Here is a 19,626-nt window from a genome sequence, read left to right on the forward strand (position 1 = left end):
GACTAAATGGTTTGTTTTTTAATGGCACAGGAACAAAAGCTGTGGTTGCAGGATGGTCAAAGGAGTCCCCATACGAAGGCTAGGCAAATAGCAGCGTAATGGTGCAGTAATTGCCCCTGACTATACTTTAGCCCCGGATTGAATAGGACAGGAGAGATATTGTGGGAACTAACAGCCGCCAAAGCCACCCTTTAGATTTGACTGCAGCTGTACAGGTCACACAGCTGTTATCTGTAATCACAGGCAGCAGTTAACCGTGTCACCTGTGTGTTTCCTCTCTGTAAATAAGCCCCAGCTGAGGGGGGGTTTCCTGTGAACAAGGTGCACATGCCGGTTTGCTGAAACCTGAACTGACGGACAAATTATGTATCCCTGAAGGAAATCTCAGCAGAAGCAACAGTATTTTGACAGTATAACCAACATTGCAACATGTTAATAAGATGAGGTGATTAAGAATAAGGCACCGTGCATAGTCATCAGAGACAGTATTGAAGTCACATTGAGTCCCCCACCACCGAATCCTACAAACACAGCAATTAATAGTCAGTATTAGCCCAATAAGTAGTATTAAAGTGTTGTTATTTAACCTCCCTGTACATTTGCATACATTTGTATTTGCATTGAGCTCAAAGAAACATTCAGAATATTATTTGGACTGCATGCCTTGGCTTAAAAACATCAAGCCAAGGTTTGTTGACCGACTATTTCTTTACCATTAAAGTTGCTTGAAAACTGTTAATTAACTGTCGTTAATTCATTTTCAAGCTTTGACAGTGCGGCATGCAAGTGAGAGAGCAAGTGATCATTATTGGGACACTAAAACAATACTTATTTTATTTATTGAACCGGGTGCCAACTTTTACTTTTTAAAAAAAAAAACACTGATACCTGAAGGAGAAACCAGACATGTTTTCACTTTCACAGTCACGCTTGGTCAGCAGTGAATCACATGAAGGTTGTTGTTTATTGATCTTCTACATTTTAGCTGGTCAGCAGCGCATTGATTGGGGCGATCTGTGTCAAAGAAGGGAATAAGCCAGACAGTCAGAGTCTAATATTTCAGGAGGAGGCTGGCGAGGGTCATCAGTGTAAACTAATCTGATCTTTACTGGTATATTAAGGTGTTTTTCATCAATTTTGTGTGTTGTATTTTATGACTTGAAGTATTCATATTGTCAGTGTTATGTGGTAAAGCTGCAACTAACTATCATTTTCATTATCAATGAATCAGCTGATCATTTTCTTAATTAATCGCCGTTTTGTTTATAAACGGTCAGAAAATAGTGAAAAATGCCGGTTATAATTCCCCACAGCTGAGATGTATTCAGATTGATTGTTTTAGTTGAGCGACCCTCCAAAACCCAAAGAAATCCAAAAGTTTACTGTGTGATTAGAATAATGCTTTTTATGGGAAACACCATCAAATTACAGACTATAGATCCAATTAGTGCTGCAACTAAAGATTATTTTCATTATGGATTAATCTATCATTTTCTATTAATTTATTAGTCTATAAAATGTCATGTTATACTCTTTACTACACTATATAGTTATAGTGAAAAAGTCTAATTACTTGTTTTGTCGGACCAACAGTCCAAAACTCAGACATTTAGTTTACAATAGTATAAAACAGAGAAAAGTAAATCAACCCGTGAATAATTTGCATTTTTGCTTGAAAAATTACAAAAACGATCGATTATAAAAATAGTTGCCAATTAACTTTCTGTCAATCGACTAATCAATTATTCAGCTAATTGTCGTCGCTCCAATCTAAAGCTGCAGCGACAATTCTGTGTCCAAGAACTTAACGTATTCGTCTAATAAACACAGAGTGTGAAAATGCAACAACAAACAGCAGTAACCGGCTCCTTGCTGCCACACTGGACCTCATGAGTCATCTCATGTGCAGACTTCTCACAGTGTGCTCGCTTACGTATCTTGTCATGTTTATTCTGCCTTCAGCCCCAACCAGCATGACAGATACATTACAACAAGGTGTAATCTTCACCTGGCCTTGTTGGTGTGATGTAAGTTAACAGACTGGCCAAAATATCGTACAGAGAGTGTGTCTGCAGACCTTCAGCCTGCGGTGGAGGCTGGATGGAGCCAGAGAGCGGCGGCGCCTGGCCTGCAGGTGCAGCCTCTTGGACGTGCAGCAGGGCCCATGAATGGCCGATTCAGAAAACGGCCCCCATCGGGCCTGTTCTCCAGGCCCGGGGCTAATCCCAGCCCCTAATCGGATTATGTAAATTCCTACTCCACACAGAGACTTTTATGGAAGGCTGCGTCTTTGAAACAACACTTGAAGGGTGTAAAAAGAACAGTGACAATTGGTTAAACTAGACTTGTTTTTTTTATCTGAACGGAGGTTGAAAGTGGGAGGCAGAGCAGGGGGGGAGAGAGGAGTGGGGAGTGGTTGGAGAGAGGTGAGTCAGGACGCTGTGCTCTCCCTGTTCCCTCTGTAATTTATGTGTGGCCCCTTGGAATGGCTCAACAAGATTACCATAGTCATAACAAAACCCATATTGTTCGACTGTCAATCTGGATATGGTATTTTTACCTTTTGTGGCCCAATCAGGCTGAATTCAATAGCAGAGCAGCCAGTGATATCAAGGTCTTTTCCACAGCGGAGGGGACGGTGGGTTGTCCATGCCTAATGTCAGAGAAACAGAAAGGAAGTGTCCAGAGCAGTAAGAGAAGGATCAGAGAGACGAATGTCTCAGTTTCACTTCAATGGGAATGTATTTGTCACCTTTAGTGCGAACCTTCAAGGATTAAATGAGCAATGAATCATAAAAGCAGCACAAATAGTCACTTAAAAGGCTGTTGAGTCGTGCAAAAAAAAACACCCAGAATCCCTTCAAATGTTGCACAGAAACACCTATGAAAATAAATAAAAGTGATGATTATGGGCAATATAATCATAAAGCCACCTGCATTGGTTCTAAATGATAGACTGGGGGGGGGGGTCACTTAACACCAACCTCGCACACAATGCCAGAGGCTCCACGACAGCACACGTCACACAATAGGGTTCACCCTGCTATAAAATGTGGGATGCGAGCATGCAGCAGTCTTACCCCTTCTCTCTCTCTCTGTCTCTGCTCCCCATCCCTCCCTCCCTTATACTCTCTCTCTCTCTCTTTTACTCTCTCCTTCCCTCTCACTCATAAGGATCTCTCAGCGAGCATGAGAAGACGTAACTGAGTGGACATTCACGCCAGACTCCTGGACACGGATGACCTGCGGAGGACGACTCTGCAACTGAGATTTTCTGCACATTTCTACGCACTTACAGGTGAGACATTTATGGTGTATTGAGGGATTTCTTTCCCCCCTTGAGGCCATGTGTTTCCACTTTGGTCAAATAAATAATTAATCAACAAGATGTAATACACTTGCAGCTATAGTGTAATGGTAAAGAAATTATGTGGATTTATATCTAATTTTGCATCAAGTAGAAGATATCTGTTTATAATGATAATTTTAGAGTTTTTTGTTGCAGAATAGCCTTTATTTGAGCAGAAAGTCTCAACCTTTATTTAGCATTTAACAGCACTATATAAACATTTAATGAATGGTTTATAATGCACTACAATGTAGTTGTAACCTACATTTTAAAGTGTTTATAATGTTCAGTATTTGTCAACAGTTATAACCTCTCATATGGAAACATAGTTTATATTATTACACCTGTGTTTTACAATGTTGTCATTCATTATCTGTTTCTACACCAACCTCCGATTATGGATGCCCACAGGAGGACTTTAAGTCGTTGACAAATATATGCTTACAACTACATTATAGTGTGTTATAAAACCATTATTATTAAAACTTAATATAGTGCTTATAAAATACTAAATACTGTAGGGAGGATTTAAGTGTTACCAAAATCTGTATTTACAGTGAATACCTGGTTTACCCAATTTAAAACAAAAAGACACCTGAGGGTTGTATTTTGCAGAAAGAAGCAGCAAGCGACAAAATCAATTCTGGTAGATTTTATAAATAACTTCTATCAATATCTGACATTTCTGTGCAAAAAACTACAGTAAGGTGACCAGTTTCCCCTTCTCCTTCCAGTCAGTCACCTCAGCACTAAGATTATATTCATTATTGATTAATCTGCAGATTATTTTCTTGATTAGTGAATAAAATGTCATAAAAATAGAACAAAGTTCCCAAACTGACGTCTACAAATGAGACCAAAACCCAAAGATATTCAGTTTACCATCATGTATGATAGTAACTTTTTGCTTCAAAAAATGACAATTATTAGATTATGAAAATAGTTGCAGATTAATTTTCTGTCAATCAACTAATCGATTAATTGACTAATCGTTGCAGCTCTAATCAGCACCATGACCAGGAAGGTTTTCACCAACACGAGGGAGCGCTGGCGTCAGCACAACGTCAACACCGCCTTCGCCGAGCTCCGCAAGCTCATCCCCACCCATCCTCCGGAGAAGAAGCTGAGCAAGAACGAGATCCTGCGTCTGGCCATGCGCTACATCAACTTCCTGGTGCAGCTGCTGGAGAGCCAGAGCGGTCAGCCGGCCAGCCACTCCCCCACCGCTCTGCTCACCTTTCTCAGAGGAAACATGGAGCAACTGCACTCCCCTCCACACCCCTGGGCCCTGACCAGTGACACAGAAGTCCCCTCACCTGGATCCAGCTGCGACAGCTCCGAGGCCTGGTAGAGCTACAGCCACAAAATACAAAAAAAAAAAGTGGACTTTCTGACCCTTTTCTGGGGTTTAAAAACTGATCTCGTCCTTCCTCAAGACTCATTCTTGTCTCTGCGTTTGTCACCCGTGTGTGACTCGTGTTTCAATGCAGAAGATGCAATATTGTGTGATATTTGTGGACTCCACACGTGGCTGAACATGTGGGCTCAGCCTCCACGCTGATCAGTGTTGAAATATGATTTGCGGGTGAAAAATTAATTTGTATTTTGCATGGATGTGTAAAACCTGGATGTACAATATTCCCTTCATGTCGTCATGTTAATATTCCTTGTTGCCGGCCGCCTGGAACTAATTTAGTTTTGCAATGAGAGGCTGTTTTGCCGATGAGGAAAATGGAGGGGATTAAGGAATTTCTCATTTCAAGCGATAGATTCAGCAAAGCATTTGAATAGATAATGGCTCAGCCAATTCTCCAGACTGCAATCGTCTCAAAATAGCCAAGGGCACTTTTTTTCTTCCTTTTTTTTTTTTTAAATCGACATGCTGTTTTTTTCTTGAGACTAAATCTGACCTTTATTTTAATTTATCACGGTTATGTGACTCCAGAAGAATCAGTTCTGAGAAAGACTTCCTGTTTCTTCTTGAACAACCATGTTCAGTATTTGTGCATTACCGACTTCGTGGTACTTTTGGTAGATTTGACTGAGGAACTTTGGCAAAACTGACAATCCTCTTTCAGAAATTACTCATACTTGCTACCACACAAATGTTTTTATTTAAATGTGTTTTCATTTGTAAAATACGCATGTCATATAGCCAAAGATTATGAATTGATTGTCTACTGTGAAGAGTGTGCTAATTATCTTCTGATACCTCTTTTGTAAGTTATTTTGGTTTGCTTGTGAATATACAGTATGTTATTTATTTGAACTATTTATTTAATAAATGATTTGTTAATAAAATAATTTCCCAATCTTTTTACTCAAATCATTACACACACGAAAGTAATTTTACGGCAGGAAAAAATTCAGAGTCAGCAAACAGTGAATTTCTGAGCAGATTTCATACAATTTACTAAATCAAAGCATGTTTTGAGTTGTAGCGTGTTCAAGTAAGTTTACTCAAAACAGCCAGTATGCAAACTGAAACACCTGATTTTTTTAGACACAATTGTCCCACAATGCAATGCACAAAAGAAATGGGGGAGCTTCTCACTGCTGGAAAACATCTTAATAAAACAGTTCCAGGAACAGCCAACAAAACTACATTTTTTTATATGTTTTATATTCTAACTGCAGAAACCGTATACTAAGACGATGCTGTATACAATTAGTATGTAGTGTGGACTTGAGGCACACTGCTATACTCTAATGAAATTATTTCACACTGCGTAAGACACAACTGAGCTGAAGTTAAGAGTAGAGCTGCTGCCTCTTTGTTCGTGCTCAATAAGCCCAGAAACATTTGTCCACAGGTCCTGTGATGACCGTGTGGACACAAAGTTGACCTCTGCTCTCTGTCCACTGACCAGAGGCCTGACAGAGGAGCACTGAAAGTGACAGCTTAACTTGTGCCCCCGGGGGCGGAGGTCAGTCTGGAGTCAAACACTGTCCAGTCGACCAACGTGCAGATGGAAAACGCCACTTTGTTGCTGCACATGGTATTTGATAGCCCTGAAGTCATAACTATCAATGATATAGGCAAAAGTTACTTGAAAAGAAAAAAACAGAAATGACAGAACTTGCCAATTCATTCCTGTTAGATTTTAATTGTTCATGTAAATGCTAAAAAACAACTTATCAATGTACAAAATGTTACCATGCAATTAAATAAATGTTTTTTTTTATGGGAAATGCCATCAAAATAACTATAAAATAACTGTAGTTCCAATTAATCTATAAAATGTCTGAAAATAGTGAACAATCCAAAGTGGCATCTTCAAATTACTCGTTTTGTCCAAAACAAGATATTCAGTTTAAAATAATAATATGAAACAGCTGCTGCCGGCAAATATTTGGCATTTTTGCTTAATAAATTACTTAAGCGCTAAATCGATCATCATATCAAAATAGTTGCTTTTTTCTGTCAATCGACAAACTGATGAATGGAGATTTTGTTTCAGCTCTAGTTCCAATATCAACAATTTAGTGCACCCGTCCCCATTTAAACTGAGGTCAGACATTTACATGTCTAATCGCCTGCTGTGACTATAGAAAATGTGGCCTATTTTCAGGCGAAAGGCTGCAACAAACTGAGCTGAAGAGTAAACACTGAGTTGGTTGCCGGCGCTTTCACCCCGGCTGTTAAACTCTGGCTAATGGTGTGTAAACGGAGCAGAGGGCAGCTGGACACACTGACTGGAGGCCTGTGGGAACTGACAGGTGACTCTTTGTGATCCTGCAAAAATACTAAATAAATCATATTGTACTGGGAGAGAGAAAACAACTGTTCAGCAGCAGTCTGTCTCTCCAACAGCATGAATTTGGGAGGTATTTACCTCTTGTGCAATTTCACGGTAAATTGAGCAATTTCATGGTGAACTGAAATAATACCAAATAAAATGACTGTGGTTATTAATAGCTGGTCTTCCTGGTAACATGAGATGCCATATTAAAAAACTGTTTACTTCTTTTTATGTTGAATGTTTTGATGTTGATTCAGACTCCCTAAGGTTCAATTGGTTCAATGTGACAGCTTTTGCACACATGCTGTGAAATGCATTTTGCTGATACACCTTATTTACAGAAATCGCCCAATCACAGTATGAGCATTACTCTGACCTCAACTTTCCAGCAGGATTATGAAACCCCGTATTGAAAATAACAACAAATCTGTAGGCTTCTCATTCCCTCCACCAAGTATATTTGCCTGATTGACTATTCTCTCCCAAGTATGTGGGTAATCGTCTATTGAGAGCACATTTCCTTATCAGCGTCTAGCACACTGTCTGAATCTGTTATCACAATGGGCCAGATCAGTGCAGGCAGCCCCTCGCTCTCCCGGCTGAGGCGCCCATGAAAAAGAATTTCTGGAGTTGGGTGCCAACCGATAGGCCCTGAGCTCTTTATCCCCTTAAAGCCAATTCACACTCTGCATGTTTAAATATCTCAGCTCAACCCCTGCCCTCCCACTCCCGTCATGCACTCGAACCCCCTCCTCCTCCGCCTTTCCTCTCGCTCTCTCTCTCTCTCTCTCTCACCCTTCCACGAGCTGCAAGTCCAAGCGTGGACTGCCGCAGCGGCCGACCTGCAGCCCGGATGGGTGGGTGGGATGCAGGTGCAGGCTGGTGAGAGAGGAGGGGAGTCATCCATTGTTGGGCTGGACAGCACCCTCTCTCCTCTGGAGCACCCTCTGATGGGGGAGCCCACTGACAATCACGCATCCTAATCTGATTATGCAAATATCTACTTCAAAAAGCAATACGCTGTAACCCTTACCCTGTGGTGGAAAGACAGAGCGAGGAAGAAGGATGGAAGGAGAGGAAGCAGCAGGAATGTAGAGAGGGAAGGGTAGATGGTTGAATTCCCGAGAAAATTAAACACAAGGGCAAAATGCATGTAAGACCCAGTGATTCTGCAATTTCGTATGCAACACCGATACACCCATCATTAGTTTCTCTCACACGTCCTCTGTACCACCAGGGGAGGTCTGAGAACAACACAGTATACACTTACACACTCTGAATGGCCACTGACTCCCTCAACAGGGCATTGAATTCAATATTCAAATGCTTATTGTTTTTCTAGACGTTCCTGAATCCAGCGTCAAAAGGAATCTACAATGTTAATGAGGGGGCCAAAGTACCCAGAGTTAAGATTTAGACGCCCAAACAGTTGGAGGTGACATTTCCCAAGAACACGGCCTCAACGCTACTAGTTCCTAAAGGCAGGGTCGACAACCCCCGCCTCCAAAATATTCACACCGAGCTGACCTCTCTGGCCCCAGACGGTTTCTGAAATCAGCTGCCTTATTCTACTCATGGACACATCTCTAAAACAAGACTGAGTCTACAGCCATGCTAGCAGCTCTGTGAGGCTGTACTTGGAGCTAAATGCTAATGTCAACATGCTAATACACTCACAATGACACTAATGTGATGTTTAGGATGTATAATGTTATGTTCAACGTCTTAGTTTGGTGTGTTAGCATGCTAACGTGTGCTAATTAGCACTAAACAGAAAGGATGATGGGATTGTCTTTAGTTTTTCAGGTATTTGGTCATAAACTAAAATATTGGACAAGCTGAAAATTTAACCTGATGATGGAATCACCAAAGTCATGACAATACGTTGTCTGTGCCAACCCTTCAAGGAGATAACGTGGAGATATTTCAATAAATAAGTGAGAAGTTTGACCTGCTGGTGGCGCTACATGAAGGGTTAAGGAATCTCCAAAGTCATTAGGAGTCATCCCTAAGTGCACCGTAGTCATCTGTGCTAAATATTCATGTCAATCCATTCAAGATTCTGAAAAGTTAGGGGACCACTTCAGTCAGTCGACTTCACTAGGGACCATCTGTTTGTTCATGGCAATCTTACCAATAGTTATTGTGATATTTTTATACCACTTTGGTCCAGACTAAAATATCTCAACAGAGAGAAAAATGGTAAGGTTACAGCTAGATTTGAGATGTGCCTTTAAAACAGAATCTGTTTGCACTTTGAATCCTGTCTTACTACCCTTACAATCCAAAAAATGAGAATAAACATACTTTCTCCCTCTCACAAAAGGTCACTCCTACATTTCAGTGGTATGCAGGGAAATTCACACAGCTTACACAACTTCCTCAAATTATGCAAGTGTGTGCAAGCCCATTTAGCTGAAATCATTATCCTTTTGTGTCATTCTGCTCTATCTCTCCACAGCTAACAAGTCCAATCTGGCTGTTTAGAGCCACAACCTTTTACCTCTAACCACTTGCTTTGGGTGTGTCCTTTATCCAACGTGTCATGCAGCACAAAGAGGAGCCATATGAGCCAGAGTTCAGCTTTGTTTAGTTAATGATTATTTTTCTTAAAAAGGATCAGGCCACTGCAGGTTTCCCCCCCGACAAACAGGCAACATGAAGCTGGAGCAGCGCCTCTCTGTTTGCGTTCTGCTGGTACTTTGTGTGACATGGAGCGCAAATGGAGGGAACATTTTGGTGTGGTACACTGAAGGCAGCCACTGGATTAACATGAAGCCTGTGCTGGAGACGCTGATTGACAGGGGACACCAGGTGACAGTTCTGGTGCCGAGCACATCGATATTCATGAACACCAGTGAGCCTTCCCGCTTTCGCTACGAACCCTTCAACGTCTCGGTCTCGATGGAGGTCTTGGAGGAGTTCATGGAAGAGTTTCTTCAGTTCACAATGTACGAGATGGATCACATGAACTACTTGCAGATTTACATCAGATTTGTGAATCTGATGAAGAATAACCTGCAGAATTCTTTGAAGTATTTGGATGGTGTGCTGAAATCAGAAATCATCATGAAGAGGCTGAAGGAGGGAAAATATGACCTTCTCCTGGCTGACCCCGTCTACCCCGGCAGTGACTTAGTAGCAGAGATTTTGGGCATCCCCCTGGTCTTCTCCCTGCGCTTTTCTCTTGCCAATAACTGGGAGAGACAGTGTGGTCAGCTACCGGCTCCAGCTTCCTTTGTCCCCGGCACTATGAGCAAACTGACTGACAAGATGGACTTCTCAGAGAGAGTGTGGAACTTCCTCTTCTATGCACTGCAGGATATCGTGATTGATAACATTTTTTGGAAAGAATTAGATAACTACTACTCCGAAGTCAAAGGTGAGCAACTCAGCTACAAGAAGCACTGTGTAACAACACATTTTCTATGTCCAATGATGATTTAAGTACTTTGGATTAATGTATTTTGATATATTAAGCAAATATAATGTGAAAATAAGCTATCACATCTGAAGTATCGGTGATACTTTTAAATTACTTGTATTGCGACAGGAACACCCACCAGTGCCTGTGAAATGATGGGTAGAGCAGACGTCTGGTTGATGCGAACCTACTGGGATTTTGATTTTCCTCGTCCTTTCCTCCCTAACTTCAAATTTGTTGGTGGGATCCACTGCAGACCTGCTAAACCTTTACCAGAGGTAGGGCTGTCTCCACTATTACAGGCATATTAACCTTTTATTATACCTCCACAGTATTCATGACTTAATGAATAAAGTAAGCCATTAAAACGTTGAGGAAAGAAAAGAAAATGCTGGTTGGTTTGCATTGAGATAACGTTACTCTTCTTGCAGGATATGGAAGAGTTTGTGCAGAGTTCTGGAGATGCTGGCATCGTGGTGTTCACTTTGGGATCATTAATCAAGAACATCACCACAGAGAAGGGAAACATGATAGCCTCAGCCCTCGCTCAGATCCCACAAAAGGTCAGAAGACAATCTCTACATGCCAACTGGAATTAACAAAATTTAGGATTATTATAGATGTATTGGCTAAACATTAACACATGTACTTGATTACTATGTAAAGATGGATTCTCATAGTATAACTACACAAAATGTGGTGCTTTTGTTTTTTCCTGGCATTTTCAGATGTGAGGCGTCTTTATGAGATGTAGTTAACTCACTCACTCACTGGATCAAGATTAGCTCAGCTTGCTCCAATACGTTGTTTGCAGTCACGCGATTCCAAACGACACTTGAAATTCGCAATGAGGCAGGAAGTGAAAAGCAAAATGGACGAGATGGAGGAAAGCCTGTACTGTGCTAGTTATTTACTCCTTGAGTGCGAAGTCCAGAATCGCCGAATTCATTCTTAAATTATGGCTAACTTAAAACTTATTTTGAGGTCACACTGACCTTTGACATTTGATTCAAACGTGTCACCAATTCATTGTCCGACCAGCTGTGAAATGTGGTCATCAATTATTGAGTTATTTGTGTTTTGTGAGGTCACAGTTACCCTGACCTTTGATAACCAAGTTCTAATCAGTTCATTCTTGTGTCCAAGTGGACGTTTGTTTGATACAAAATACAACTATTTTTCTTATTATTTTAGCATGTATTATTAAATGTCCTGCTATACAGTATATAATAACATACAACTAGCACAGTGTTAGTCTAAATCATAGACTGTATATAAAGATGGAAGACGCATCTCTACTTCTTCCCACTGTACAAAAGTGAAGCCAAAATATCCAGATACAGCCGCTGCCATCTTGCGACATCATTTGGACCCAGAGTCTGTGCAGTGATTGGCAAGTGGAGTCGAGGTATCGAGGCCCCATCCATACACCGCCCGACCAAATCGCGCGGACACCTAAAATGAAAACCACAAGAACTACTCCCTTGTTGCCAGTCTTCTGTTTTTCCTGAAATTCCCACGACACCATCTTCGGGAAAAATTGATTTGAAGTGTACTTTGATTTTTTAGTTTGGCCCACGTCCCTTCTGCTAACATGGACCTATACTGCAGCCAGGGGGCGTTTTGGCTTCACTTTTGGGGTCATCTCACCCATCTTTATATACAGTCTAAAAGTGTTTTTTACCACTGCTTATAGGTGCTGTGGAGATACAGTGGAGAAAAACCAGAGACTCTGGGTGCCAACACCAGAATATACAACTGGATCCCTCAGAATGACCTACTGGGTAAGTAAAGCTTTTATAAAAGCTACTTAACAGGCCTTCGACAGTAATCCTCAATTTGTGTTTTTTACATGAAATATGGTATATACTGATATATATATATATATCCCATATATACAGTTTTAGTACATATAAAAAAGGAAAAAAATTACATTACAACTTACCTGTTTCATATCAACAGGAAATTAAACAATACTTGTCAGATGTCACTCAAACATGCTTTTCCAAAAATGTTTGAGCTGTTTCATCACCATCCAAAATGAGCTTGAACTTTTTCAAGCTGTGGGCATTTCCTTCATTCGCACAAAAGTGTCCACCAACAGCACATTAAAAATATACATATTGATTGTTTTCAGTATACTTTTTTGGCACTTTTCCAATGTGAATACAATACATTCTCAAAACCTGCTCAGATTTAGTTAGTATGTAATTGGGACGTAGCTTATGCCTAACTTTGACAAAGTACTATAAACATAAACTGCATAATGTGAGAATCATACACACATGCCCCTACCTCAAGGATTTGTGCTGAAGTGCCCTTTTAGTGTGAGGAAAAATATTCTTTCCAGTTTGCCTTTATGGAGAGTTCACATTAATAATACAGAACCAACATTGATGACATGCCATAAAGGAGAAATGGTCTATAGTATACAGTGTGACTTTAAACCTCTGTGGTGGTAATCAAACTCTGTCATAAAGAGATTACAAAACCAATGGATAGCCTTTTCCACACTAAAAGGGCACTTCAGCACAAATCCTTGAGGTAGGGGCATGTGTGTATGATTCTCACTTTATGCAGTTTATGTTTATAGTACTCGCATCAGACAAAAGTGAAAATGGGCTTTAACAGCCTGTCTTGATTGGAGAAAGTAATGTACAGTGCATTCACAAAGTATTCAGTCTTATGCTAAAATCATTTAAATTCATTTTTCCCTCATCAATCTATTTTCAAAACCCAATGATGTCAAAGCAAATTTATTTGAAAGAAAAAAGTATTCAGACCCTTTGCTATGACACTGCAGAGGATCTGCAGAGAAGAAGAAGAATGGCAGAAAATCCCCAAATCCAGGTGTGCAAAACGTGTCGCGTCATACCCAAGAAGCCTCAAGGCTGTAATTGTTGCCCACTAAGTACTGAGTGAAGAGTCTGAATACTTCTGAATGTACTATATGTTTCATGATTTTTGGTACCCTATCAGGTCACCCCAAGACCAGAGCTTTCATCACTCATGGTGGCACAAATGGGATTTATGAGGCCATCTACCACGGTGTTCCCATGGTGGGCATCCCCATGTTTGCTGACCAGCCAGACAACATGGTCCATGTGAAGGCTAAGGGAGCTGCAACTACTGTGGACTTGAACTTCATGAAGACTGAGGACCTTAGAGATGCAGTCAATGCTGTCATCAATGAGAAATCGTGAGTTCTCTCACCTATCTGCAGCCTGTTTCAGGGTATTAAAATGTATCTTAAAATGTTCTTTCCATTTTGCCTTTATGGAGAGTTCACATTAATAATACAGAACCAACATTGATGACACGCCATAAAGGAGTTCTTATCTGATGCCGTATGACCTAGTTCAATTAGCACCACATAGTTCTAAGGTCACAAAGAGATTACAAAACCACTGGATGGCATTTCCCCCCGAATATATTGGCTTTCCTGTTTGAGATTTAAGTTTTAAAATATATGAAACAAAAAATTCACCCTTTTTCCCCCTTTCAAAGACAAAGAAACTAAAGTATAACAATTAATACCCCTGGATATCCACATTCATAGGTACAAGGAGAATGCCATGCGGCTGTCCAGTATCCACCATGACAGACCAATGAGTCCTCGGGATGAGGCGGTATTCTGGATCGAGTTCACCATGAGAAACAAAGGGGCCAAGCACCTGAGGGTCCAGGCTCACGAGCTCACCTGGTACGAGTATCACAACCTGGATGTCGGGGCCTTCCTCCTCGCCATTGTTGTGTTCCTCATACTCATCTTCATCAAGACCTGCAGGTTCTGCTTCCGGAGGTGCTGTAGCACAAAGGGAAAGACAAAGAAAAAGGCTGAGTAACTGACTCAACTGAAATGTTGCTGGTAAAGAACTGATGGCTGAAAAAACAAACAGTTCACTGGTTGTCCTGTTGGTCTGAAGCACTTAATGTCCAACCACAATTCTCTGGATTGTGTGACAATTACTGGCTTGGGACGAGTAATTTTCTCTACTTTGAATCAACTAATGTAGAAAATGCAGAAAATGGAAAAGACATCCAAACAAAATCAGGTTCAGTTTCCAGTATTGTTGTGAAACTCCTGTTTTCTTTGAACAGTCATCTTCATGATAAAGAGGAGCAACGATTGTTGTATTTGTTTCACTTGTTTTGTCACCATGAACTCAGGTTCAGTCAGCCTAGCCTGAAAAGCTGAAGTAAAGACACTGTTAACCTCTACATAGACAAACACCTGTATTAGCTTTCCAATATATGTGGACATTTTTCTTGTTTGCTCCTTCATGTATCACCAGTAATTACTTCAATTGCTGACAGGCATGCGCGAATTTGCATAACTGAACCTAAGGCCAATTTGATATTAAATGCTGAATGTTCATTGGCTGGTGTAAGTTTGGAAAAGAAAAACACACAAAGAAATTTAATTATGTGCCTTTACTTGGATTTTACTGATAATACTGTTTTGACATCAGAAACTTGTGCACATCAGGGTGCTTACATAGTAACAAGTTACAACTAATGGTCTTAATTTCTTAATTAGTTTGGTGCATATATACTGGGGAAAGCTGAAAAGCTATACAGTAATCCTTTTTGAACCAATAACATAAAATGATCTGATGTTGAAGAATTTTTTTTTCTGTCAATTAATCAAGCTATATTGTCTTCTTTAAAAAACATGTTAGTTTTACTTTTGTGTCAGTGAGAATTTCTGTGGGCATATATCACAAGTTTTAGTCATGGATTCTGACAAACACAAATGAGTTGGGGTTTAGTTTGGGTTTGGTGCTTAACATGAAGATGTTAAAAACCCCTCAAAAAAAGCTGATCACCATTTCACAATCCAAGGAGTAGACCCCAGGACAGCTCGTATCTGAGGGAAGTCTGGGGACGGTGGACACAAACCCATCCAGGCTGAGGGAATCATGGACATGCAACTGAGGAAGAAAAGACAAAAAATATTAATTTACTGTCTTTTCCTACCTTAAACATCTGACTTTCAGGTGCTCCCACGACACACTCATAGCAACTGTAGTGGGTCTCCCACTCCACCTGACACACAGTTTAAGAAAGTATGCAATGCTCTCATGGTGTAAGCTGCATAGTTAACACTGAAGCATTTGGGATGTTTTAAAGCATAAAAACTACAGCGTACTCACCTTTGTTCTTAACTCCTTGGCAGAGTGAAATGTACTGAGAAAAGAAACCATCACTACAACTACAGCACAGATAAAGTGTGCCCTCTAGTGATATAATATGCAAATAGCATCAGAAGTATAGTTAAGAGTATGATGTTTTCGCTTACAGTCTGTGTTGCCTTTCTTATTGTCAGCAAAAAGAACAGCACGACCAGGTTTCTCTGGGTTCTGGGCAGGAAAGTTGCTCTCAATCATCTTTTCTTCAGTCAAAACATAGTCCTTAGAATTCTTGCATAGGAACCCATAAACTCACACTACTGCCTCAGATTACAAAAGTGTGTCCAAGTCCATTAGGTAAAATCATTGTTGTTTGGTGTCACTCTGCTCCATGTCTCCACAGCTAACAAGTAGATTCTGGGGATTTAAAGTCTGTTTTTACCTTCTGTTTGTGGATTCCTAGTACAGGTAAGAGATTATTCTTGTTTTTCAATACTGACTTAACTTTAGAGCCACAACCTTTTACCTCTAACCGCTTGGGGTGGATCCATTATCTAATGTGTCATGCAGCACAAAGAGGAGCTATAGAAGCCAGAGTTCAGCTGTATTTAGTTAATGATTCTTTTTCTAGGAGCACCTTATAAAAAAGGATCAGGCCACTGCAGGTTTCCCCCTGACAAACAAGCAACATGAAGCTGGAGCAGCGCCTCTCTGTTTGCGTTCTGCTGGTACTTTGTGTGACATGGAGCGCAAATGGAGGGAACATTTTGGTGTGGTACACTGAAGGCAGCCACTGGATTAACATGAAGCCTGTGCTGGAGACGCTGATTGACAGGGGACACCAGGTGACAGTTCTGGTGCCGAGCGCATCGATGTTCATGAACACCAGTGAGCCTTCCCGCTTTCGCTACGAACCCTTCAACGTCTCGGTCTCGATGGAGGTCATAGAGGAGTTCATGGAAGAGTTCCTTCACTTCTCCATGTACGAGATGGATCACATGAACTACTTGCAGATTTACATCAGGTACATGGATCTGATGAAGGATGACGTTAAGTATTCTTTGAAGTATTTGGATGGCGTGCTGAAATCAGAAATCATCATGAAGAGGCTGAAGGAGGGAAAATATGACCTTCTCCTGGCTGACCCTATCTACCCCGGCAGTGACTTAGTAGCAGAGATTTTGGGCATCCCCCTGGTCTTCTCCCTGCGCTTTTCTGTTGCCCATAACTGGGAGAGAATGTGTGGTCAGCTACCGGCTCCAGCTTCCTTTGTCCCCGGCGCTATGAGCAAACTGACTGACAAGATGGACTTCTCAGAGAGAGTGTGGAACTTCCTCTTCTATGCACTGCAGGATATCGTGATTGATAAAGTTTTTTGGAAAGAATTCGATAAATACTACTCCGAAGTCAAAGGTGAGCAACTCAGCTACAAGAAGCACTGTGTAACAACACATTTTTATGGACCACATAAGGTCCAATGATGACTTAATTGCTTTGGATTAATTGCAATGCTTCTATATCCAATCACTTTTATCAACAATTTGATATGTTAAGTAAATAATATTTGAAAATAAGCTATCAGGTGATACTTTTCAATGGGCGGCTGTTATCTATTACTTCTGCATTGTGACAGGAACACCCACCAGTGCCTGTGAAATGATGGGTAGAGCAGACATCTGGTTGATGCGAACCTACTGGGATTTTGATTTTCCTCGTCCTTTCCTCCCCAACTTCAAATTTGTTGGTGGGATCCACTGCAGACCTGCTAAACCTTTACCAGAGGTAGGGCTGTCTCCACTATTACAGGCATATTAACCTTTTATTATACCTCCACAGTATTCATGACTTAATGAATAAAGTAAGCCATTAAAATGCTGAGGAAAGAAAAGAAAATGTTGGTTGGTTTGCATTGAGATAATGTTACTCTTCTTGCAGGATATGGAAGAGTTTGTGCAGAGTTCTGGAGACGCTGGCATCGTGGTGTTCACTTTGGGATCATTCATCAAGAACATCACCACAGAGAAGGGAAACATGATAGCCTCAGCCCTCGCTCAGATCCCACAAAAGGTCAGAGGACAATTTCTACATGCCAACTGGAATTAACTTGAATGACCCCTAAACCAGACTGGTGGGGGGTGAGGAGGTTGTTCTGGTGGAGATATGCAGAAAGGTGAGTGAAGACAGCATGCACAAGTGTTTTAGAAAGAAGTGGAAGAAGAGAGACAGGTCTGTAATTCTTTACATCATAAAGTTTGAGTGCATGTTTCTTTAAAAGAAGGTTCACTCTTTTGTGTGCAACTAGTTGTCAAAGACGTATTGCTGAGGTGGGTGAGGAAAGGAAGGAGGTCAGGAGAAACAGACTGAGGAGTGTGAGAAGGGATAGGGTTAAGGGGGAAGGTGGTTGGGCGGTAGGAAGTAACCAGGATTACTTTTTTTTTTTCTCTCATTATTTTAGCATGTATTATTACATGTAGTGCTATGCAGTATGTTATGACATAAAATAGTTAGTCTAAAAGTGTTTTTGCCATTGCTTATAGGTGCTGTGGAGATACAGTGGGGAAAAACCAGAGACTCTGGGTGCTAACACCAGAATATACAACTGGATCCCTCAGAATGACCTACTGGGTAAGTAAAGCTTTTATAAAAGCTGCAGAACAGGCCTTCAAGACAAGAGTACAATGGGGTCTAAAAGACATACTAACAAGGCACTTCAGCACAAATCCCTGAGGTAGGGGCTTGTGTGTATGATTGTCACTTTCTGCAGTTTTTCCAAAATCTCTATGGGCTGCGATCTAGCCAGTTTACACTCACAAGCCTTTCCCAATGTTCAGCATATGTTTATAGTAGTCACATCATACAGAAGTGAAAATATTTAACAGCCTGTCTGATTGGAGAAAGCAGCATATGTTTCATGTTTCTTTGGTACCCTATCAGGTCACCCCAAGACCAGAGCTTTCATCACTCATGGTGGCACAAATGGGATTTATGAGGCCATCTACCACAGTGTTCCCATGGTGGGCATCCCCATGTTTGCTGACCAGCCAGACAACATGGTCCATGTGAAGGCTAAGGGAGCTGCAACTATCGTGGACTTGAACTTCATGAAGACTGAGGACCTTAGAGATGCAGTCAATGCTGTCATCAATGAGAAATCGTGAGTTCTCTCACCTATCTGCAGCCTGTTTCAGGGTATTAAAATGTATCTTAAAATGTTCTTTCCATTTTGCCTTTATGGAGAGTTCACATTAATAATACAGAACCAACATTGATGACACGCCATAAAGGAGTTCTTATCTGATGCCGTATGACCTAGTTCAATTAGCACCACATAGTTCTAAGGTCACAAAGAGATTACAAAACCACTGGATGGCATTTTCCCCCGAATATATCGGCTTTCCTGTTTGAGATTTAAGTTTTAAAATATATGAAACAAAAAATTCACCCTTTTTCCCCCTTTCAAAGACAAAGAAACTAAAGTATAACAATTAATACCCCTGGATATCCACATTCATAGGTACAAGGAGAATGCCATGCGGCTGTCCAGTATCCACCATGACAGACCAATGAGTCCTCGGGATGAGGCGGTATTCTGGATCGAGTTCACCATAAGAAACAAAGGGGCCAAGCACCTGAGGGTCCAGGCTCACGAGCTCACCTGGTACGAGTATCACAACCTGGATGTCGGGGCCTTCCTCCTCGCCATTGTTGTGTTCCTCATACTCATCTTCATCAAGACCTGCAGGTTCTGCTTCCGGAGGTGCTGTAGCACAAAGGGAAAGACAAAGAAAAAGGCTGAGTAACTGACTCAAGTGAAATGTTGTTGGTAAAGAACTGATGGGTTCTGTTTTGTTTGAGCAGTCATCTTCATGATAAAGTGGAGCAAAAGAGATTTTGTTGTACGATTTGTTTCACTTGTTTTGTCACCATGAGTCAGCCTAGCCTGAAAAGCTGAATACATTGTTGACCTCTACATACACA

General features: G+C 41.0%; 2 protein-coding genes across 3 annotated transcripts; both read left to right on the forward strand.

The window, feature by feature from the left end:
- The first annotated feature begins 4,361 nt into the window (after positions 1-4,361).
- tal2 (T-cell acute lymphocytic leukemia 2) lies at positions 4,362-4,700 on the forward strand. The gene has a single exon (XM_070905096.1). It carries the CDS (start codon positions 4,362-4,364, stop codon positions 4,698-4,700), a length of 339 nt encoding a protein of 112 aa, XP_070761197.1.
- A 5,050-nt stretch (positions 4,701-9,750) lies between these two features.
- LOC139284106 (UDP-glucuronosyltransferase 2A2-like) lies at positions 9,751-19,448 on the forward strand. 2 transcript variants are annotated; one of them, XM_070904272.1, is made up of 8 exons: positions 9,751-10,467; positions 12,334-12,343; positions 16,435-17,061; positions 17,282-17,430; positions 17,584-17,715; positions 18,186-18,273; positions 18,583-18,802; positions 19,163-19,448. In XM_070904272.1, exons 1-8 carry the CDS (start codon positions 9,751-9,753, stop codon positions 19,446-19,448), a joined length of 2,229 nt encoding a protein of 742 aa, XP_070760373.1. The 2 variants fall into 2 exon arrangements, with proteins under 2 accessions (XP_070760373.1, XP_070760374.1); XM_070904273.1 differs by lacking the exons at positions 12,334-12,343; positions 16,435-17,061; positions 17,282-17,430; ... (2 more) ...; positions 18,583-18,802; positions 19,163-19,448 and adding exons at positions 10,646-10,794; positions 10,948-11,079; positions 12,213-12,300; positions 13,496-13,715; positions 14,076-14,361 and having other exon boundaries at positions 9,751-10,474.
- Positions 19,449-19,626: the final 178 nt, after the last annotated feature.

This window comes from Enoplosus armatus, chromosome 4 (assembly GCF_043641665.1).
Source record: "Enoplosus armatus isolate fEnoArm2 chromosome 4, fEnoArm2.hap1, whole genome shotgun sequence".
NCBI classification, from domain to species: domain Eukaryota; kingdom Metazoa; phylum Chordata; class Actinopteri; order Centrarchiformes; family Enoplosidae; genus Enoplosus; species Enoplosus armatus.